Source organism: Hippocampus zosterae, chromosome 11, assembly GCF_025434085.1.
Source record: "Hippocampus zosterae strain Florida chromosome 11, ASM2543408v3, whole genome shotgun sequence".
Lineage (NCBI taxonomy): Eukaryota > Metazoa > Chordata > Actinopteri > Syngnathiformes > Syngnathidae > Hippocampus > Hippocampus zosterae.
In genome coordinates, this window is record NC_067461.1 from 18,351,797 (window position 1) to 18,375,440 (window position 23,644).

General features: G+C 44.3%; 1 protein-coding gene across 2 annotated transcripts; it reads left to right on the forward strand.

Annotated features, from left to right (window-relative positions):
- The first annotated feature begins 19,440 nt into the window (after positions 1–19,440).
- Positions 19,441–23,419, forward strand: prop1 (PROP paired-like homeobox 1). 2 transcript variants are annotated; one of them, XM_052079822.1, is made up of 3 exons: positions 19,441–19,773; positions 20,904–21,136; positions 22,988–23,419. In XM_052079822.1, the coding sequence occupies exons 1-3, from the start codon at positions 19,680–19,682 to the stop codon at positions 23,357–23,359; spliced, it is 699 nt and encodes a 232-aa protein (XP_051935782.1). In that variant the 5' UTR covers positions 19,441–19,679; the 3' UTR covers positions 23,360–23,419. The 2 variants fall into 2 exon arrangements, with proteins under 2 accessions (XP_051935782.1, XP_051935783.1); XM_052079823.1 differs by having other exon boundaries at positions 20,907–21,136.
- Positions 23,420–23,644: the final 225 nt, after the last annotated feature.

The window sequence follows — 23,644 nt, forward strand, 5'->3', positions numbered from 1 at the left end:
GCCCCCTACCCCGCTATATTACGTCAGCACGTTCATTCATGTCATCAGCGGTTAGCCGTCATTGCAGTTAGCTAGCTATATATGCCAACACCCAACAGTACATCTTGATTAACAAGAAATGCTATCGTGTTTCATTTAGATTGCCTTTTTGTTGGCCATGAGTGCATCCGCATCAGCAAGAGGACGCTGGCAGAGCGAGGAGGCTGGAAAAATGTAAAAACAAATGAAAAATATCTGACCAAACAGTCACCATATGATTTGGGCGTGCCCACTTTGAGCGCCTCGTTGTCGGCCACGAGTGCTCACAAGTCATGGAGACAAGCCAGAAGTGAAAGGGGGAAAAAAAATCTGACCTGGTAGCCACCAGGTGGAGAGGGGCTTTGCGCTGGTGTAGCTGCTTTAGAACACCTTGTTATCATGGTGTGCACAAGCCCTATTATGATCCAGCCTCTAAGCAGATGTAGTATATTTGCATCACTCACACAAGAAAGATGCTTTTGACGAATTGGCATCCATTTGACCAAGTAGTAAAGGTGGTGATTGACAATGGTGGACAATTCACAAAAAGTGGCCGGTCCCTCATCTGTCATATTTTTTTTCAAGCCGAACCAAACCGAAATCATCAGTTGGTCAGGTTGTAATGTTATTTTAAACATGCTTTCGTAAATGCTTCGATCAGTAAATTTCACTGGTCCGCCAGTCGGTCTATCTTCAGTCCCTCAGGCCATTTGGAAATTATATTCGGTGTGTATCACAGGAACGCAAAGGGGAATTGAGTCACATCCAGTATGCAAAAGGCCCTTTTTGGAGGCATCACTAGCTCCTCTATAAATGGCTACATTGTTCCTTTGTTCCATTATAACTACCATATATTTTCTATAACAAATTGGATTCATTTGGAATGTGCCCTGAAATCAAATGTTGTGAGCCCATGACAGCATTGCATTAATTATTTATTTCATCTACTAAACTTGCACATGTTCTCAAAGCACTCTCTCTCTCTCTCGCTCTCTCTCTCACTTTCACTCTCTCTGGTGTATGCTGTGTGGACCTGTGTTGACACTTGGCTCTTCCCCTTCCATCTGTGTTCTTCTGTCCCTATTCCAGCTGTTCTGGGTGTGGCTGCTGCTGGCATCATCAGGAACGTTGGCTGTGGCTCGACTGGAGAGAAAGAGTTCTGTGTAAAAATGGGGATCTGACGAAAACCCTGTTGCTACATTTTACTACTTCCAATAAGGAAAGTCAGTGTCCTAATTTTACAATAAATACCGTAACTTTGGTGGCATATAATGGAAGGGCTACAACTTTTCTGACTTCTTTGAATTACTTCAAATAATTACACTGCTTATTATGTGTCCCAAAACGTATTTTTGACACTAATTTACAAAAAATCTGGTCAGATTTTTTATATATTTGCATTTGACCTTTGAAAGATTGAACCATACACATTTTACCATGCCTGACGTTTCAGAAAAAAATCCATCTGTGGGTGAAGTTGATCTCCATCTTGATCCTATAATACTTCCTAGTTTATTTTATCGTGTGTTGTGCTTAATTTCCGAAACCTTTGTCTTTAAATATATACATTAGGGTGCAGTGAGGCAACAGTGCTAAAGCCTCTCCTATCACCTGCTAAGCCGTTGAGTGATACTAAGGGAGACCGTTAAATTAAGCCACAGCTTTTACAGCCACACTAATCAGGCTTTTATAGCAACAATGGGTCAGCGACAATTGAAGTGAAGTATAATGTGACACACCCATTGAGAATTGTCACCCAGCTGTGCAGTTCCCTGGGAGCCTTCCATGTTATTGTTATGATATGATTTTATTCCTCTTTTGTCATGAGAAAAAAATAATGACAAATATCATGAAAAGAAATAATGAGTATAAGAGGTAACAACATTTGAATAGCTGTCCCTGGAAGGGTTAGAATGTTTGCTTCCACTATCTTGTGACCTTAACAGGCACTGTGAAATATTGTGGAATCATTGAGAAACATCCTCTCGCACTGATCCGAACCTCTCGACTGTGAGCCAGCTGTATCTCAAACTGCTGTCATTGGAAAAATTCACTGAAATATTTTTAAACAAAATGAGTTAAATCTGAGTTCAATATAGTATTTTTTTGGCCTGGGAGAACAGTGTATTTGTGGTTAGCATGTCTGCCAGAATTATGACAGGGTTCGAATCTCTGGTCTTATGTGGCATTTGCCAGTGTTCCCTGTGCTTTTGTAGGGTTTCTCCCAGCTTACTTCTACATTCCAATGAACATACATTACAGAGTACCTGTACTGTACTCTAAATGGCCCCTAGCTGTGAAGGTTAGCGTAAAATCACCCAACTCAAATCAACCGCAGCGATTGGCTCCAACTCATTCGTAACCATGAAGCGGTATAGAAACTTGGATGGTTGGAAAGAGTGTCTTAATTTAGCGTAAATGTATATTGTTACCAATATATTGGAATTGGAGCAGCTGTTTTGGATGTGGTCATTTGAAGTGCAGGATGCAAAATGCTGTTGACTTTCTAGCTCTTTCAAATTTGAGTTGACAGTTTATTATTATATCTGGCAGTATAAATAAACTTTGCAGAAAAAAACAGCAACACATCATACATTATGTAACCATGATATCATATTTTGATGACAGCGTTGCACGAAAGATGTAGTTTCCAGCGTGAAAAAAACCAAAAGCTGATGGTTTATTAAAAAAACAACAACAACAACAACAAAAAACAACCTTGCACATGCACTAGAAATCTAAGAATCTAAGACAGCAACAATTTGAACATTGTGATTTATTGAAACATTCCAGAGCGTATCTGATCTTTCTATTTCCAAAACCAAGCAACACTCCGACTTGTCCATACTCTCTTCTAAAGCACTGCCACAAATAGGCCACAGATGAGAAGACAATATATACTGCAAAAGCAGATGACATTCTCCACCAGATTAGAGGTCAAGAGGTATACAGATAAGATCCTCATCCCCATAGGAGGTAGCAAATGAATTTGCAGCTTAAAATACAACGTGCGTGTTAAATTGGGGACGCATGTGGAGTCACATCATACGAGTGCCTGATGATGTCAGGCATCTGCTGTGTGAGGTCAGGGTGGCGTGCCGGGGATCAGAGCGTGGTTTAGCACCAGTGACCATGATCTACTATGACCATGACATCAACACTCATGCACACACAATTTCACACACGAACAAACATGTAAATAAAGTAGACCGAATCTTGCAGGATTTGGAAAACGACCTAATCCATATTACTGTGCTCGAACACAAAAATCTTAAGGCACCACTCTTAACAGTATAGTCAGTCAGATGTTGGGTTTAACTCCTTGGTTATTTGTTTTAAAGGTCTGATTTTGTTACCTTGATGACTTGGGGTGGAGCTATAAGGCTGAATCTAACCGGCATCCGACATATAAAAAAATAAAATAAAATAGTCAATGGCGAACTGTGATCAATACGCAATCCCCTCCAAAACAGCTTTGGCTTCGAGTTCCCTCCTCAAGGCAGCACCAGATTGTCCAATAACACTTGTCAATCAATATATGGCGTATGGGAACCGCGCATGTTAGAGCAGCATTCAAATAAATGCGCCTCTTCTGACACCGTGTTCACAACTTTACGGAGCAATGGCACAAAGCTATTTGAGTCTCGTATTTTCTGCACTATAAGGCGCTTTGGATTATATGCCGCAACTTCAATGAATGGCCTAATTTAAACCTGTTTTCATATATAGGGTGCACTGCATTATAAGGCGCATACAATAGTGGCTGCAGTTGCATTATGCATCCACTAGATGGTGGTACGCGAAAGGCAATACCACACAATACAATAGGGCTGGTATCCACAAGGGGCTCAATATCCTTAGATGCCTTGCTTTTCTCTTTCTTCCTTTGTTTAGCCATCAGTTAACTATGCTTTTGGGCATTATCTACGTTTCATAATGGCTGCGCAGAGCTCACAAAGTAGTTGTCTGATTGTGTGTTGGCGAATGCACATGTCAGTTAGTGTCGGGCAGAACCCTTTTAGGTGACAATTGGTTCTTGCTAATAATCACCACGAGATGGCATAGGAACTTGAACAGGGAAACAACTCAATTAGGCATATAAAAAGACTGTGTAACACCATACATAAGGTGCATCGGGCTAATGGGCACACTGTCTGCTTTTGAGAAAATGGAATGCTTTTAGGTGTGTCTTATAGTGCGGAAAATACGGTATTTATTTGTGAGCTCTAATCCGATATTCTTAATATCCATCTTAACGTTGATGTGAATCATCAGTTTCTTTTGAACTTGGGTGATCATAGGACCGCATATCAAGGAAAGTCCTACGTGAGAGTTTCTGTGCATCTGGCGCTGTAAACACACGACAATGAAAGATAGTGAATGGGAGCTCCTTTGTTCTTCTCTTCTCTGTTCTTTTTTGCAATACAATAAAAATGAGAAACAGAGCTTGAGACATCAATCGAAACAGCAAATTATATGATTAACAGAGAATTAAATTTAATGACAGATATCCAGATGATAGTTCATGTACTAGTACACAATTTTTTCTCATTCATAAGAAAATGTTGCTATGAATTGAATGAATGGGAGCCACGAGTAGAATGGCTGAATTTGTTTCGCACTAGTCGTGCAAATGTTGTCTTATTTGATTTCAATTAAACCTTACTAATAAACTACTATATGACTAAAAACACCCCTCAGACCTAAAGAGTAGGCATGATTTTTTCTTATTAATCGTTATTTTTTTCCCCAGTGTGTGTACCACTTTTGCATTGTTAGTACAATAACAGCCGTGCCGCTCGAGTGACACCTCTAAATCCTACTCGTCGACATATGTCACACACTAGTAGACATTAAGTTTTGCATTCCAGTACACTTGTTGTTCCCATTAGTACTCTAACTCAGTGGTTCTTAACTTTATTAGAGGTACCGAACCCAACCAGTTGATATGCACATTCATCGAACCCTTCATTCATGACAAATAAAAATTCAAGAAGTGTTCCTTCAGTTTTGCCGGTGCGAGACTAGAGTTGCTCAACTTGGCATGACAAAGCATGCAGATAGGATGCTGAGTCCCATCACATTCCGTGATGCATGTGAATCCATGTGGTACATATTCGTCGGACCACTTTGGTTTATTTTTTATTTTTTTTGCTCGACATAGCATATATTAAAACATTGTAAAAAAAATCACGACAGTCACACGTTGACTACTGAGTAAACAAAATTTTCCGCAGCACTGATTGGACAAACAATGCAATGTGATCTTCTTCAGCCAGTGATGGCCAAGCGGGCATGTCATAACTAATGGACATGTTGAGTCGGGTGTGCCTTAACCTCCATGGCAGAGTCTCCGTCGACTGATTCACCAAACCCCTGGAGTTCGATCGAACTCAGGTTAAGAACCACTGCTGTAACTTGAACAAACGTGGAGGACAACTGCATTTTACTTTTGGGGCAAAATTGTGCACAAGTTGACATCGGTGCGCTACTATAGTTCTACTAGTAATGTTATAACATTACATTTTACATGTTATTACATTACATTACAACATCGAGTAGAAGAAGAAAAAAATAGTAAGATACTTCGTAACACAGTTCGACATTGTGCCGAATTGTCTTATATGATACCTGTTCATGGACCTGAAGATGGACACCAAGATTGAATAAACAAAAATCTTAAATTCTGTACGTTAACACCTCTTTTGACTGTGCACCTTACAAAATCAGTGCAGCTCAATGCTGCAGACCTTTTTTCTTTGATATCATCCTTTTTTCCCCCCTTCGGCATCCAGATTGCAAAATCATGCCACTTCGGCAAAGCCGCCACTGTCTAATTCAGGGGTGCCCAAACTTTTTGGACTGAAGATCTACTTTTCGATCAACCAACCTCCTGGGATCGACCCGTTACCGCACACACACGCACGTACGTACGTACGCACGCATGCCGTGATGAGTAACAGCCTGACGCCAAGGCATGCGACGCACTTTTGCAGCCTTTTAACGATCATAGCTCACGCGTACCGTTTTAAAACGCTTCTCTCGGCCCTCCAGATTCTGTTTCTTTGCCCGTCCCCTTGGTGAATTGTACAAAACAAACTCTGAATGAGAATACTGATAACGACGAAAGATATAGCGCAACAACTCTGTTCACAAGCTGTAACTGCAGACTGCTGAGCACTAACAACTTCCGGTGACGCACTCACACACCACCATAGGTTAAAGATGACCCGCTTTATTTTCGTTTCGCGCCACTTTTTAAAATACTTTTTGCGAAAGTGAGACTGATAAAATGATTAGGGTGCAGTGTGCATTAACACAAAAAATATATTACTAACATGCACAGAGACACAAATGTTTTTTTTTTTTTTTTTGTTTACACCCCTCCGATCGATTTCGGACCAGTCCCTGATCTACTGGTCAATCACGATCGACCTAATGGGCACCCCTGGTCTAATTGAACTCGTCTTGGTTGTTCAGTTTCACACGTAATGGCAGGCCCTTGTGAGACGCAACAAAAAGTGAATTTTCCATCAGACTTTTTGGAGACATTTTGGATGTCTCTATGCTTCCATAATATTGGAAGAAGAATGTCATTTTCGGTTTCAAGTTGACAGTGTCCCCACTTAACAAAGCAAGAACTAGATCGTCCAGACTTCACAAAAGTTCTTTTGCAAAAAAAAAAAAAATCCCAATTTTATTCTATAGTCAGTCATTATAGGTTATAATTACAGTATTTGTGATGCAGTCATGTGATGGAAATGGAAATGCTGCAAAGAGGCTTTCCATCAACACTCAAGAGGCTCTTGACTTAGCGTGTTGCATCTTGTTAAAAACATTTCGGTTTGAAATGTTGGAGTTCATCATGCATGTTGGGTTTTTCCCTGAGAATTATGTGGTGGATTTTGGCACGCTGACTTCCTGGAGTCTTGCCGTGCCTAGCACTCCAAGCCTCAAGCAAAGACGCGCTGTCGAATATGCCTAATTATAACTAAAGCTGCAAAATATCCTATGGCGAAACAATTTCATTTGTCCAAAGGAGAAGTGAATGTAGGGGGCAATTGTTAGGTCACAAAAAGGGACCCGAACACGGAACGTGATAGGTTTACCTGTGTGATATTGAGATGAAACCAGATCAAGGCAGAGAGGAACAAAAGATTATGACTATACTTTGGCACTGCCTTGCTGCTTCAGGCTCTTTCCTATGGTCGCACATAAAATCTAAGGCAGGGTGGCAGTGATGAGCTCACGGAGCGCCTTTGAGGATCACAGAGGGCCGATAAAGCCAATAAAAGGCTGCCGGGGAAAGAAAGGGGACACCACCAAGGGAGTCTGGGGCAGCAGGCATCCAGACGACAGCTCTGCAAATCCATGGGCCTTCTATGCCAAACAGCTGAGCCTCGAAAACCTCTCGCAGGGCAGGTTGCCACATGCTAGCATTATCTACACTATGTCATTCTGTGATGAAGCTGACATTTTCGTGGAGGTTGAGTTGAGAAGTGGGATGCAGACCATTGTAGTAACATTTCATTCATGATAAAGCCTGAATTACGCTAAACTAAAGCTGGATTATTGTTAGGCATCTTTACAATTCGTAAGAAAACATGTCACGATTGTCAAAACTTCCTCTTCTCAGATGTTTGTAGTCTTGAAAGATGAGAGTCCCGTGGCGCAGATTGCATAAAGTAGCGTGGCAGGCATATGATCAGTTCGAAGGGAGGCTGCATACCGCGCCATCTGCTGAGTCATAGCGAGTGCAGTGGTTTCCTTTTGACCCTGAAGACTGGTCCAATGGTTAGAGGGACAGTCACTTTCACCCAGTAACATTTTGCAGTCAGTCACGGCAAAGAAAGAGACAAGAACAGCAATTTCTATCACACACAATGCAAGTAATCACCAAGGTGTATTAACTCATTCAGTACCAGCCAATTCTAGACCAAGTCTGAAAAGACGTTTAAAAGCGTCTTTGGGAGTGAATGAGTCAAGGCCACAGTAAAACGAGAACAAAAAGGACATTTACGAGAACAATGATGTAATGGGTCAAAATAAGACTACTTGCCTGAAAACTGGGAAGTTGGCCATTTTTATTACCTCTGACAAGCAAAAGTGCATTTCAAAATTAGTTTGTGATAAGAAGCAGAGGTGGAACAACTTAAAAAAAAGTTGCTGGTCTGTCGTTCGTCAGAGGCATTTCTTCTTCTTGGTTCAATGGCGGATTACAGCTCTTTGGTGAATACTGCCACCTACTGAACAGGAAGCACAAAAAATTTAAAAGGCTTCAATCACTAATACGTTTTCAGCATAAATATACCGTAATGTAGCACGGAATGCTAAGAGCGTAAACAACATGTTTTGTGTTGGCAGTCAACTGAACATTTTTTATCTAAGTCCCTCCTTCACTCTAAAATGGTTGTGATGATTCTGAATGTAAATAGAGTCTTGTTGGATAGGTGTCACTTGAAATCGACATGGTAATAAACAGACAAAAAATATATAGGCTACTGGCATTGGAAGTGCCGAGTAAATCCAGCCCGACTCCTCAGAGTTTGGGACTAATAGTTTTTTGAACCTTTGGACAGGAAATTATGTAATCACTTCTGCAATTAGCAAGATTATGCAAAAATAGCAGGCCACTTACTTTGAAATGGAAAGGAATTGTGGCGCGTGAGCCAAAGCTGACACTAATGAATATTGTGCCCATATGAGGAATTCCAACATAATCTGTCCCAGCCAGATTGATTTTCCTTTCCCACCACTGCTCTTTTTCATTTTGTTGTAAAATGCCATTGCTGTTTGCTGTTGGGGAGCTCTACCTGCCTGTAAGTTTGAATGCTAAGAGATAAAGGGAATCCTTTGCACGCCACAGTTTCCCTTTCCTCATACAGCTGGGCGAGAATACTGTTGGGTGGACGAGGAAGGCCAGAGACTGCGGGGTGGGGGGCTTATTGTGACATTGGGGGGTATGGGGGCGGGAGTGGGGAGGGGGGGGGTACATTCCTTCCATCGGATCTATGCTTCTGCTGACCGGGTCACTCCCAGTTCAGTCCCAGGAAACTGTGAGTGAAGAATGTCCTAAATGTGTCCACACTGGGGGCGGCCACATCTTGCACAGTGTGCTTTGAGCATTTGAAACATGCATGTGTGTGCGTGTGTGTGTGTGTGTGTGTGTGTGTGTGTGTGTGTGTGTGTGTGTGTGTGTGTGTGTGTTCCGACTTCCAGGCTTCCTCGAGTTGTGGGGCCATACACATGGTTTCATTGTGGGGACCCAGCTTTCGTTCTTTAGGGGAGATTCTAAATCTCATCATCCTTCTTCTTCTTTTCCTTTCGGCTTTTCACTTGAGGGGGTCGCCACAGCGAATCAGTTGCCTCCATCTTACCCTGTTTTGTGCATCCCTTTCTCTCACATCAGCTACCTTCATGTCCTCTTTCACGACATCCATAAACCTCCTCTTTGGTCTTCCTCTCAGCCTCCTGTCTGGCAGTTCAAGACTCAGCATCCTTCTCCCAATATATTTACTCTCTCTCCTCTGGACATGTCCAAATCATCACAGTCTGGCCTCTCTGACTTTCTCTCCAAAATTTCCAACATCAGTTGTCCCTCTGATGTACTCATTCCTGATCCTATCCAACCTGGTCACTCCCAAAGAGAACCTCATCTCCTACCTCCAGCTCTGTCTCCAGTCTTTTCTTCAGTGGCACTGTCTCCAGTCCAAACAGCATGGCTGGTCTCACCACAGTTTTATACACCTTTCTTTTCATCTTAGCTGAAATTCATCTATCACACATCACACCTGGCACTTGTTTCAAATCTCATCCATTCATTCAGTCTATTTCCATCCATGTGTGTGTGTGTGTGTGTGTGTGTGTGTGTGTGTGTGTGTGTGTGTGTGTGTGTGTGTGTGTGTGTGTGTGTGTGTGTGTGTGTGTGTGTGTGTGTGTGCGTGTGCGCATTTGTGTTTGATGATTGTTACCGAGCACCTACTTTTGTCCTGCATGTTATTTGATCGCAAGTGCAACAATGGAGGGATAGGTTGGTGTAAACTGCAGATGTAGACTGCGTAGGCAGACAGGAAGGCTGGCAACTAGCGCCCACCGACTCGCACCAAGACATGAGAAGAGGAAGAGGAGCCTGGCTCTATTGCTGACTGGAAAGTACCTTCGTGTGGTGGCATGCCTCCGAGTGGCGCGAGGGTGGAACGCCGGGACTCTTGGGCCCCTGATGCGGCTAAATGCCAACCAGCCGGTGGGGTCTCACCGGAAGGTGAGTCGCCTAGCGCTCGCCCCGCCGGAACGGACGGGAGTGGGAGTAGCTGCCCCACAACCCTCCTTAAACGTGAATCAGGCGAGGGCCCTTCCGGGGCCCGCACTGGGTGTGAACCTTGCGAGGCACCAGCGAGAGTCGCACCGGGTTTGGGACCCGGGAATGGGGGACAAGGCCCTGATGGTGACCGATTGCCCAGAAGGAGGAGGAGGAGACTAGAAAGTAGAAAGATGTGTTTTGAGAACAGTTCATTATTTAGTGATTTCTCCAAAAGAAATTGATCAAATTGAAAATGCAAGCTAATTTCATTGTGCTTATAAAAACTTACATAAATAGTTTGGGATAAAAAAAAAAAACGGGCCATCCGGGTCGGATGAGCCCCTGAAGACCAAATCCCCTGTCTTACCTATATCAACGATGGCTGATATTTTATTCATAAAAACAAATTTACAGTCTGTAGCATTACACATTAATGTCTATGATTGACAGTCCAGCACATCTGCTTTAGTGATAAACCTTCAGTTGAACTAAATATAAGATGCTCGTGTGGCTGTAGACTCGATCACATTCAATTTCATGCAGTTCATCATGACATGGCCATCTGTCGGTTATAAAACCATCACTGAGGACAATACAAATATGGAGACCATATGGCTGGAATTTACATGAGAATAATCTCGTGCTTCATTTCATCTTTATGAGTACAGCATGATTTTGATTTCAAATACGTTTGTATTATGGAGCATGCATTGCATGGTTTAATGGGGACATCAAACAATGCAAACAATGCACACTCAAGAGCATTGTTGGGCTTTAACAAAGGACTTGCATAATCATGCATTTATTGAACCGACTATGTATTGCAAGAATTCTAGCAAATCATTTTTTGGTAATTCTGACACCAGCAAAAACGATGCCAAAAAATATGGAATGATCTCCTTTGAGAATTGTGTTTTTTGCTTAATATGGTTCGGATTTTTTTTTTCTCAAGATGGTACAAAATATAATAGAAGGAAATGCGTTGACAATAGCTGACGCCACTGGATGGGAAATAGTGAAAACGTTTACAGGGTGGGAAAGAAAATAAAAACTGGCCCAAAATACAACTTGCATCAGCACATATGTTCATATACTGGAATATGTTTTGAAAAAATATTATTGATCCAGTGTGAGATGATGACTGCTGTTAACACACCTGATTCACAATTCTGAGGATTCGGGTTCAAATTGTATTTCCACCTTCCTGTGTGGAGTTTGCATGTTCTCCTAATGCCGTTGTGGATTTTGTCTGTGCGCTCAATCATCCTCTCACATGAAATATATTTTCTTTTTTTTGTGACACCAGTCCTGGAAATTTTCTGAAACAACCTCGTGTGTACCCTGCAATTGGTTGGTGGCTGGTCCAATGTGTAATCAGCCTCTTGTCCAAAGTCAGTCTCGGATTTTGCCGAAATTATGTGTATTTCCTTTAGATTATTCCGAGATGAATGTATTTTATTTAGAATTCAAAATCATAATGGATGGCCGTTGCGTTAAGAACATGCCAAAGATGTCTACATTTTGTTTTTCACGTGCTTAGGCTGAATTACAAATGTGGGTCTGGTCAAATGCATTTGTAATATCTAATACAGAGTCAAGAAAATACTTAGAATTCATTACCCTCACACGCATAATGAAGATTTTGTTTCTACTTAACTGATTTCAGGTCTTTTGGAAAAGTTCCATTTGCCCAATACAGTGACGGAGCGGTTTTAAGTTCTTTTCTGATAGTATAGTGCCCTCGTGTGGCCGCATTGCTTTGTGACCTGTATAATCTTGTTACAATACGGATTTTACCATGCCTTGTAATTCACAGCTTTGACATTTCATAAAAAAAATATAATTATGAAAATATGATGTGCTGGAGAAAAAAAACATTGCAGGTTCTGAACTAGTGCAAAAAATAGGCTGGAAAATGTTACCTTTTTATAAACGTTTATTGTTAAGATAATATTTTAGTTACCTCAGCCATCCGAGGGATTTTTTTCATGAAAATAAATTCATTATTCATCTGTTGAAAACAATACCGCTAGATTTTAATTATTAATATTTTACCCCCTACAAGTCTTTCAAGGTTTTTTTGGAAATGATTTGCATTTGCACACCTGAGATGGGTGGAATTGCCTATAGCTAGCTCTACAGCAATCCATTTTGCAACACAAAGCCAAAATCTGACAAGGCTACTACAGTCTTATAGTGTACTACAGGGGTCTCAAACTCATTTATGGCGCGGGCCACATATCAGTTACCATTTCACTTGAAGGGCCGTTATGACTGAAATCATGAAAAGAAGTCAAGAATAACTATTGATTCAACTATTGTTGAATCATGAGGGGTTTGGTAACAAGAACATGCTTCGAAAATATATTTTATTTATTACATATGAGAATTTAAAATGTTGGTAGATATTTTAGAAAGGATCATGGCAGTTGACATGTTTGAGCTGCTTTCGCGGGCCACATAAAATGATGTGGAGGGCCAGATCTGGCCCCCTTGCCTTGAGTTTGACACCAGTGCTGCACTATAAAAATGGGCCCTTTTTGATTTCTCGTTTTTACCTTGGAAACTTCCTTTCCTATTCAATCCAAGCGAGCTGACCCGGAAGTATTTGTAGAATCGGATTGTTCGAATTCTACAAATTCTTAGCAAAGGTGCTTTCAGCCACCTTTGGCAACGGTTACTTTATGAAAATATGTTATCAACCATTCTTGACAGCGATGTTTGTTCGTCTCTGTGTGCCCTGTGATTGGCTGGCAACCGATTCAGGGTGTCCCCCGCCTACTGTCCGGAGACAGCTGGGATAGGCTCCAGCACCCACCGCGACCCTAGTGAGGATCAAGCGGTTTGGAAGATGAATGAATGAATGAATTCTTGACAGCAGCAATATTTAAAGCAACCGACAAAGTTTGACAACGCCAAGAGGTTTGACACTGTCACATTGGTGACTTTGAACACATTTTGAAAAATAGAGATGCTGGGAAACAGCTTGGCATCTATAAATCATTATCTATAAAGTTAATGCAAATGAATATTTATTATTATAATAATAATTATTATTACTACATCTAAATATTTAAAAAATGAAAAATAACATAAAATAAACCTGCTTTCAGAACTGAATTTTAAAAACAAGGTACTCTTGACTTCTGTTGATGTAAAAGGTTTTTTTTTCATCAAGGAAAGGATCAGTTGGTCATCCATTTGTCTTCTGTGGTAGTCTTGTCCTGCACGTTTTGGTGTAATTGAGTTTATGTCATGTTCCGTATTTGACAGCAGGGGGCAGGCGTTCTTGCTTGCCGCCTGCACACCTGCCACCCATTTGTAGGCGATTGCACCTGCTATATTTAGGCGCTTCGGCAGTCAACTCACTGCCAGAGTATTCCATGCCGTGCCACTGCTGTTGCCCATAATCGCCAGTTATTGTTCACTTACCATTTACGGTTGGTTACATTTTCTTCTTCCCATAGGGATTAGGCTAAGCGAGTAAGCGCCTACGTTTATTAATGATTGCTTATTCGTATTTCCTTGCCGTTTTCTGCAAGCGTTTTCTGTTGTTGCGTTTCCTTAATTTCCTGGTTCTCGTTTTTACCAGCGCTTTCTGTTATTTATTAGACGGTGTTTTTTGTTACAATAAATATTATTGTGGGCGGCCCGGTAGTCCAGTGGTTAGCACGTCGGCTTCACAGTGCAGAGGTACCGGGTTCGATTCCAGCTCCGGCCTCCCTGTGTGGAGTTTGCATGTTCTCCCCGGGCTTGCGTGGGTTTTCTCCGGGTGCTCCGGTTTCCTCCCACATTCCAAAAACATGGCAGGCTGATTGGACGCTCTAAATTGTCCCTAGGTGTGAGTGTGGGTGTGGATGGTTGTTCGTCTCTGTGTGCCCTGCGATTGGCTGGCAACTGATTCAGGGTGTCCGCCTACTGCCCGAAGACGGCTGGGATAGGCTCCAGCGACCCTAGTGAGGATCAAGCGGTTCAGAAAATGGATGGATGGATGGATAAATATTATTGTTTATACCAAGTCCTTGTCAGTGTCTGCTATTTCGGGGATGCACCTATTTTAGTTTTCTCTGTTACGTACGAAGCAGTTCCCTTTTCCTGCTTTGTGCGTAACTTGACAGAATACTCCGGCCACCATGGATCCCGCAGACATTGGGAAGGTCTTGTCGGCTCTGTCCCGTCAAGAGCAGCTTAGGAGTCAGCAGGACCAAGCCCTTTCAGAGCTCCGCGGCGCGGTTTCCATGCTGGCTCACAAGTTCGATGATTACGAACCTCGCATATTAAAATTAGAAGGACGGAGAGCACCTACCCCGGAGGTCCGACATGTTACACGGGAGGTACCCATCCAGTCCCCTCCGTTTAGTAGGGAACCAATGCTTCCACACCCTCCACGTTATGGAGGCGAGCATGGTCAGTGCGGGCACTTCCTCCACCTGTGCTCGCTCGTTTTTGACCAGCAGCCTTCCGCCTATGTCAATGATAACGCAAAGGTCGCATATATCATGAGCCTATTGGCTGGTCGGGCGGCGTCATGGGCGATTGCAGTGAGCGAAGCACAACCGAACCGACTCCGGTCTTCCTTCCCCGACTTCGTGGCGGCGTTTCGCCAGGTGTTCCATCATCCCGTGCGGGGAAGAGAGGCTGAGGGCCGGCTATTAGAGCTCCGCCAAGGAAGACAATCTGTGGCGGACTATTCCATTGACGTTCGCATTTTGGCCGCCCAGAGTGGCTATGATGAGCGGGCGCTGTGTGGCTTGTTTCGTCGCGGACTAAACAATACGCTCAAAGACGAACTGGCCACCCGCGACAACAGTTCCAACCTGGAGGAGTTGATCGATCTCTCTCTGCTCCTGGACAACCGCCTGAGAGAGAGGAGCCAAGAGGACGGAAGTGGTTGGTTCCCGTTCCAGCATACAGCGGACCAAGGTGCATCACACGAGATCACTCGAACACCTGATTCCGGGGACCACACCAGCGCCCGGAGGGCTGCCGCCAGGGAGGAGCCGATGCAGCTGGGGGGCAGAAGTTCCAGTCCGGGGGAGAGACGGCGCCGGTTCGAGGACCAGGTGTGTTCCAACTGTGGTCTACAAGGACATCGAGCCGCATCCTGCCCATCGGAACCTCAACCGCCTATGCCTGTTGAGTCACGTACTGTGAGTCACGACCCCGCGCTGAATCTCGAGCACCTCAGAGAGTCGACTCTCGACCGGGACACCCCAGGAGACTCGAACTTGAGGGAGAGATCTACGGGGCGTCTCGGGCACGACAGATCAGGGTTCTGATAGACTCGGGTTCCGATGACTGCTTTCTGGACACTGACATTGCCTCAGAGATAGGCTGTTTGACCGAGGAATTAGCCGAAAAGAAACGGGTTCACGATCTCGATGGCCGCCTTCTGGAGGTGGTAACTCAGATCACTGAACCCCTGAAGCTCAGATTATCAGGGAATCACGTTGAACACCGACGTTTTTATCTGATGCATTCCCGAGCCGTTCTGGTTATTCTCGGCTTGCCCTGGCTCAAGACACACAACCCGATTAAATCATAGAACCGCCCGGCCATAGAAATATGGAGCCCGTTTTGTCACGAGCATTGTTTGCGGTCGGCCGTAGGGGGGCATACGCGTGTCTGTAACAATGCCCCTGAAGTCATCTGCCTTGACGGGGTGCCTAGTTACTATCACGACCTGAAACAGGTTTTTAGCAAGGATCGCGCCCGATCTTTGCCTCCGCACCGTCCGTACGACTGTGCCATAGACCTACAGGTGGGCGTCCCGCTGCCGAGCTCCCGATTATATCAGGTGTCTCGTCCAGAACAAGAGGCATTGAGGGACTATATTAATAGCTCGCTCACTGCAGGTCTCATCAGACCATCACGATCACCGTTAGGTGCCGGGTTCTTCTTTGTAGAGAAGAAGGACAAGGCGTTGCGGCCGTGTGTGGATTATCGTGGGGTAAATGACATTACGATTAAAAATAAATACCCCCTGCCGTTGTTAGATTCGTCTTTCGCTCCCTAACAATCGGCCACCATTTTCTCAAAATTAGACTTGCGTAGTGCGTACCATCTGGTTCGCGTGCGTGAAGGGGACGAATGGAAGACGGCTTTTAAGACCCCATTTGGGCATTTCGAATATTTAGTCATGCCTTTCGGTTTGACTAATACTCCCGCTGTCTTCCAGAGTCTAGTCAACGACGTGTTGAGGGACAAGCTAAATGTATTTTGTTTTGTTTACCTCGATGATATTTTGATTTTCTCCCGGTCATTACAGGAGCACAAACAGCATGTCAGGCTCGTTTTACAACAGTTATTAGAGAACAGGCTCTTTGTCAAGGGAGAGAAGTGTGAGTTCCATGCACAAACCATCTCGTTCCTGGGATTTATCATTGAGCAGGGTAAGCTGAGAGACAATCCCGTAAAGACCAGGGCGGTGGTGGAATCGCCTACGCCCACCGGCTGCAAGGAACTACAACGCTTCTTGGGGTTTGCCAACTTTTACAGAAGATTCATCCGTAACTCTAGCCAACAGGCTCTTCTATTAACCAGGTTGACTTCTGTTAAGCTCCCGTTCAAATGGGACCCGGACGCAAACACAGCGTTCGCAAACTTAAAAAGTTTCACTAATCCACCTGTACTGCAACATCCTGTTCCTGACCACCTGTTTGTCGTGGAGGTGGACGCCTTGGATTCAGGAGTGGGGGCAGTTTTGTCTCAACGTTATCCGGTTGACCAGAAGCTGCACCTTTTTCTCTCATCATCTCAGTGCCGCCGAGGCAAATTACGACATGGGAAACCGTGAACTTTTACCTGTGGTTGCAGCACTACAGGAATGGAGACAGTTTTTACAGACCATAAAAACCTGGAGTACATTCGGTCCGCTAAAAGACTGAATTCGCGACAGGCCCGGTGGGTGCTTCTGTTAACGCGATTTAATTTCACCCTCACATATTGTCCCGGATCCAAGAATGCCAAGCCTGACACCCTCTCCCGCCTCCACAATCCCGCGGAAAAGGACCCCACACCAGGATCCATCCTTTCGGACCATTGCATCCTGGGGGCTTTGAGGTGGGAGATCGAGCGGAGGATTCAGGAGGCTCAAAATGGGGCCCAAGTCCCGGCTGAATGTCCCGCAGGGAAGCTGTTTGTGCCTCCATCACTGCGGTCGGAGGTGTTACAGTGGGGGCACGTGTCCAAGGTGGCTTGCCACCCCGGGGTGAACCGGACATTACACCTCGTTTCCCAGCGGTTCTGGTGGCCTGAGCAACAGAAGGACGTCATGGAATACATCAACGCATGTTCCGCGTGCGCCTGTGGCAAGGCCTCGCATCGGCCTCCGGCTGGATTGCTCCAACCTCTACCCATTCCTCCTTGACCTTGGTCCCACATCGCCTTAGATTTCGTCACGGGTCTTCCTCCGTCACATGGGCATTCCGTCATTCTGGACTGCTTCTCTAAACCGGCCCACTTCGTCCCGCTGTCCAAGTTGCCGTCGGCATTGGAGACCGCCGACCTCCTCGTCAAGCATGTTTTCCGTCTCCATGGCATCGCTCTGGACATTGTATCCGACCGGGGACCCCAGTTCGTGTCCAGAGTGTGGAAGCGTTTCTGCCGGTCCCTGGGGGCCACGGCGAGTTTGACGTCGGGATACCACCCGCAGTCCAATGGGCAGGCGGAGCGCGCTAACCAGGATCTGGGGGCGGCCGTTGTGTGTGTCTCCACCATCCCTCGTCCTGGGCTGACCACTTGCCGTGGGTGGAATATGCTCACAACACCCTCGTCTCTTCAGCCACTGGGCGGTCCCCTTTCATGACGGCCTACGGGTATCAGCCACCGCTGTTCCCGTCCCAGGTGGGACAGGTGGAGGTTCCATCAGTGCAGTTGCACCTCAAACGGGCCCATCACATGTGGAGAGAGGCCAGGGCCGCATTGTCCCGCACCGCATCCAGGAACCGGCAGATCGCAGACCGTCGGCGACGCCCTGCACCGACCTATGTGGTGGGGCAGAAGGTGTGGCTGGCTACGAGGGACCTGCGGTTGGCCGGCACGTCTGCCAAGCTGGGGCCCCGTTTTACCGGACTGTTCGTGGTGGACTCCGTCATCGGCCCCGTCACAGTCAAGCTCCGGTTGCCAGCCTCCATGAAGGTCCACCCCGTGTTCCACGTCTCGCTGATCAAGCCAGTAGCGACCAGTCCCTTGGCTCCTCCTCCCACCCCGCCTCCTCCTCCGCGGGTCGTCGACGGTGACCCTGTGCAGGTCATCCTGGACTCTCGGCGCAGGGGTAAGGGGTTCGAGTATCTGGTCGACTGGGAGGGCTATGGGCCAGAGGATCGGCAATGGGTCCCCCGCTCCTGGATCTTAGATCCGTCCCTTCTTCGTGACTTCCACGCATCTCACCCGTCAAAACCGGGTAGGCCGCCGGGAGGCGTCCGTTGAGGGGGGTGGGGGGGTACTGTCACGTTCCGTATTTGACAGCAGGGGGTAGGCGTTCTTGCTTGCCGCCTGCACACCTGCCACCCATTTGTAGGCAATTGCACCTGCTATATTTAGGCACTCCGGCAGTCAAGTCACTGCCGGAGTATTTCATGCCGTGCCACTGCTGTTGCCCATATTCGCAAGTTATTGTTCGCTTACCATTTACGGTTGGTTACATTTTCTTCTTCCCATAGGGATTAGGCTAAGCGCCTACGTTTATTAATGATTGCTTATTCGTATTTCCTTGCCGTTTTCTGCAAGCGTTTTGTGTTGTTGCGTTTCCTTATTTTCCTGGTTCTCGTTTTTACTAGCACTTTCTGTTATTTATTAGATGGTGTTTTTTTTTTGTTACAATAAATATTATTGTTTAGACGAAGTACTTGTCAGTGTCTGCTATTTCGGGGATCCACCTATTTTAGTTTTCTCTGTTACGTACAAAGCAGTTCCCTTTTCCTGCTTCGTGCGTAACTTGACAGTTTACCAGTTTTTCCTTCCTATCAAAATAACGGCAAACTGTGAAACAGCTCCTATCTTGTATTTATAGCCCCGAGCTAATAATGGCCGTCATGGCGATGGCAATGTAATCTCCTTGCACATCATATCAGAAAGCTTTCAAATGCCAGCTTATTACTTAACACCAGATTGGGTGCAATACCGCAGTTATCTACCAGTATAAGAAAAATGCCTGACTTCTTATTGGACAATGCAACCAAAACTCTGTATTAAGTTGTCATGGACAAGCATGCAACGACACCAAAAATACCCAAATCACAATCGATGAGTCATGTGACAGTTGACACCCATCCCTCATCCACACCCACGGGGACAAAGGTGTGTGTGAGCGTTGGACCACCAGATCGCGTTTCCTCTCCCATCAGTCAGCAGTGCAGTGATGGCCCAAGTAAAACTAACAAGGGATGCGATGAGGAGTCATCAGGACTGTGCTGACGTGTACTCTAATATGGCTACTGTCAGCTCCACTGCGGGTAAGTTCACAAAGCCAGATTTATTCACATAATAATTTTCCCGTTTGAAACCAAAAAAAAACAGTTTTTATCAATTACTTTTCATTCATGGTGTTTTATTCAAGTACATCGATGATGCAGAATGAACTTGATTGAGTATGCGTGTACAATTAATGTGATTCACAAATGCAGTCTAATTGAGGGATCTTTTATGAAAATGATAAATAAAGTAATGCAACGTCATTATGTGTTCTCCAAGGTACAGTACGTATGTACATATGTAACATGTAGTACGTATGCTGTTGCGTGACATGCCGTTGGATAAATATATATACAGTGTATCCATAAAGGGTACACTTAAACAGCACAATGTAACTCTAAATGTTCCCTTTATTTTTTGAGCAGTTCATAAATAGAATGCAAATAACCAGTGGCAAGAAAACACATTACAATTACAAGGACTTTAACCTTTGTCATATGTGTTTTTGATACCTGTAGTTGAAGGTGTATCATATTGAGCAAGGTTTAGGTTGCACTCTGTTTTTATTTTTAAATTTAGATTGTGTGTAAAATAGTGACATCCACATCAATTCCTTGCAAAACTTGCATTGCTCACCTAAGTATTGTTTGTAAAAAATTGTGGTTTTCCCATCAAATTTCATTTTATACATTTATTGATACAAGGTTATAATAATTATGTGTAATAAATAATGAGCTCGGTGTTACCTGTGTACTTCAGCTGTGAATGGTTAGAAGCAGAGAAACATAAGATTATTATATTATTATTTAAACTAGCCTTTTTGACAGGGCAAGGTTAGCTCAGTTTCCCACTCTGGCAAATTAGTCCTTTCGCTGGTAGTGGTGGTAATAATCTGCATCAAATCCCTCCGTTTCTGGTATCTTTTCTCACGAGCTTGGGTTTGGCTGCAAAAGCTCTCTGGCTCTCATGTTGCTTCATGGCAGTGGGAACCATGACGTCTGGGTAATCCCTCTTTTATCGAAAAAGTCATCAGTGAGCTAACAAGTTAAGTCATGCTTTTCGAGTGATGCCAACCTGAGGAAGGCAAGGAAATCATGAAACAGGAGATGAAGAATTGTCTTGAAGTACAAGTAAAGGTGCAAAACCTCACCCTCTTTGTCCACCCTGAAAGCAGATATTGAAGATCCGTTGAGCAAGGGGTCATTGAGTGAGACCTCTGCGGCTGTGACTGTTGGTCGACGGAGCCGAGCTTTTCAGTCTCCGGTGAGAAGACGCCTCCGCACCACCTTCAGCCACAAGCAGCTAGACCATCTGGAAATGGCCTTCGGACAGAACCAGTATCCTGACATCTACTATAGAGAGGAGCTGGCCCGAATCACAAAGCTCAATGAGGCTCGCATCCAGGTACACGCAACATGAGGGTCTACAGACTAAAGTCGACTTGCCGAATTTATCACATCAAATTTGGTTTTGGTGTGCTTGAGGTTCAACATTGATGTGTCTATCTCACTTTCCCGTCTGTCAATGAAAGAGAAATGTGCAATGGCACGTCAAGCGTTGGCTGCTAGCATAACACAAATTTATCTTACAGTCTTAAGTTTTATAAGTAGGATACTTTTTTCCATTTGTCCCCAGTGTGGGACAAATAAAGGATATCTTATCTTATCTGATATCTTATCTTACGTTACGTTTGGATAGATGTATTTTCTCAGAATTTATGATATAAAATACTGTATATCAGAGAATCGGAAAATCTGGTGGGACACTGTCAGCACCCCAGATTTATAACTGGGTACAATAGTCACTTCCTTCTATCGTCACTTAATAAGAATAATAAGAAAACCTTCATTCGTCTCACAATGGAGAAATTCCCAATTTACAGCAGCAAAGTTATGAAAGGAAGAAAGTAGAAAAACAAAAAGGAGCTACTTGTAAAGGCAGCCACTCTCGCGGCACCATCTTGAAGTCATAATAACATAACATCATAGCATAATACTGTGCAATGCTTTCTGGATTCTGATGAGGACTTAAAAAAGACATTGTTCATTTTTATTCACAGTGTCTGACATGTTGGTAACATGGTTGAATCAGGATCAATGACTGAAGTATACTTGACACACTATTTCGGAAAGCAGTTTGTTTTTATTAGGGGCTGGCCTAGCTCATGCAAGTGAGCCAGCCATTATCCCACCCCATAAACTGCTAGGCCAACGGTGAGTCCTGCTTTCATTACCATGATACTCAACGGCAGTGTCTCAGATTTGCCACTACCAATGCTTTGAGGGATGCCTGCCATCACCTGGCCAGCAAGCGTACTGGTGCTCGATCTCACCGGAAAGTGAAAGTCATTGGTCCTCTCATTTTTTAATTGCATTAGCAATTTATATTTTAAGTGGGTGTAATCTTTCCAAATTGTTTGTCTTTACGTTTTTATTTCAGAAGCAGAATTGAAAACATACACTGTTAAAAAAATGTTGTGTGAAACCAAAATTTCAAGGCAAAAACTCAGTTCATTTTCTTGAAACAAAAAGATAGGATGTTAAAGAACTAACTAACTAACTAAATCACTAACATTGCTGCCATAAATGTCAATCATTTATATTTTCAAGTTGTGCCAACTTAAATTTCAGTTAATTTTGTTCTTCACAGCACATACATGTAAAGTCACTTAACTCATTCAATCCCAGCCATTTTCACTGGAGCAACCCCATCATTCCCAGCGTTTTACTGGATTTTGACTGATCTTGCAAGGCCCACAGAATATTTGGTTCTAATACTACATAAACATGGAGCCTACCTAGATAAAGTTTGGACTCTCTTCTTTCAGCAGAATTTTTTTTCCATTCTTCAGCAATCGGCATTACAAAATGGCTACATTTCATGGAAATGGCGTTCACTGGGCAAAAAACGGCGAAAAAGACATTTTTGTAAAAACATGCATTTCAATCACATGAGGCACCACTGACACCTACTGGTCGCTTTTTTATATGATTTACAATGCAAACGGCTTATTCTCATTCGCAGATTGCATCAAACCCTCCTCCTCTCTATGACGCAAAAAAAGACTTAGACGTACAAGTACGTCCTTGGTACGCAGGGCCTAATTTTAAAAAGACGTACAAGTACGTCTTGTGGAATGAAAGAGTTAACAGGGAGGTTCGTTTAAAGAAGATGGATGTATGATAACATGTTTCCATTTAGTTGTTATTGCCTCTTGTCTGCTAATTCATCGATGTCTTGTAAACGCGTAAACAGGTGTGGTTTCAGAACAGAAGAGCCAAACAGCGCAAGCACGAGCGGGTCTCCCAAAAAGTGCACCCACTGGGTGTGATGTCAGGCCACAGAGCACTACTGGGCAGCATGCACGTCACACCATCCATGGCCCGGCAATACTACGGCCAGCCCCTGGCCCACATTCCCCACGTTACTGCGGTGCTGCCTGCCAGAGTGTACCCCCACCATTCCCAAGGTCCAGTCAGCCCGTATCCGTGTCCCCCTATCACGGCGCAGGCGACCTCTCAGCAGCAGCATGAAGAATGGTACAGCCACATGAGGAGCAACCTGACCTCAACCATGTTCTCTTTGACATCCATGCAGCCCCTGGACTCTTCCGCTCATTGGAGCTAAGCATTGCAGGGTCCTCAGTCGAGATTTTTAGCTAGGATGTATGTATGTTCCGAGTACCAAGTCATTTATTTCGGACTTGTATTAATTAGAAATGTATTACAGTGGAGATGATGTATTACAGTAGAGCAATAATTATGCTGCTGGTGTTCATGCCCACAACCACAATGTGTAGCAGACATAATGAGTCTGTTATTTTCAATCAAACCAATTTGTAATCCTCAATTCATAATCTGCAGGAGCACGCTGGTGCCCACCCAAAAGTTGTGTAGCTCTACACTACTTAAA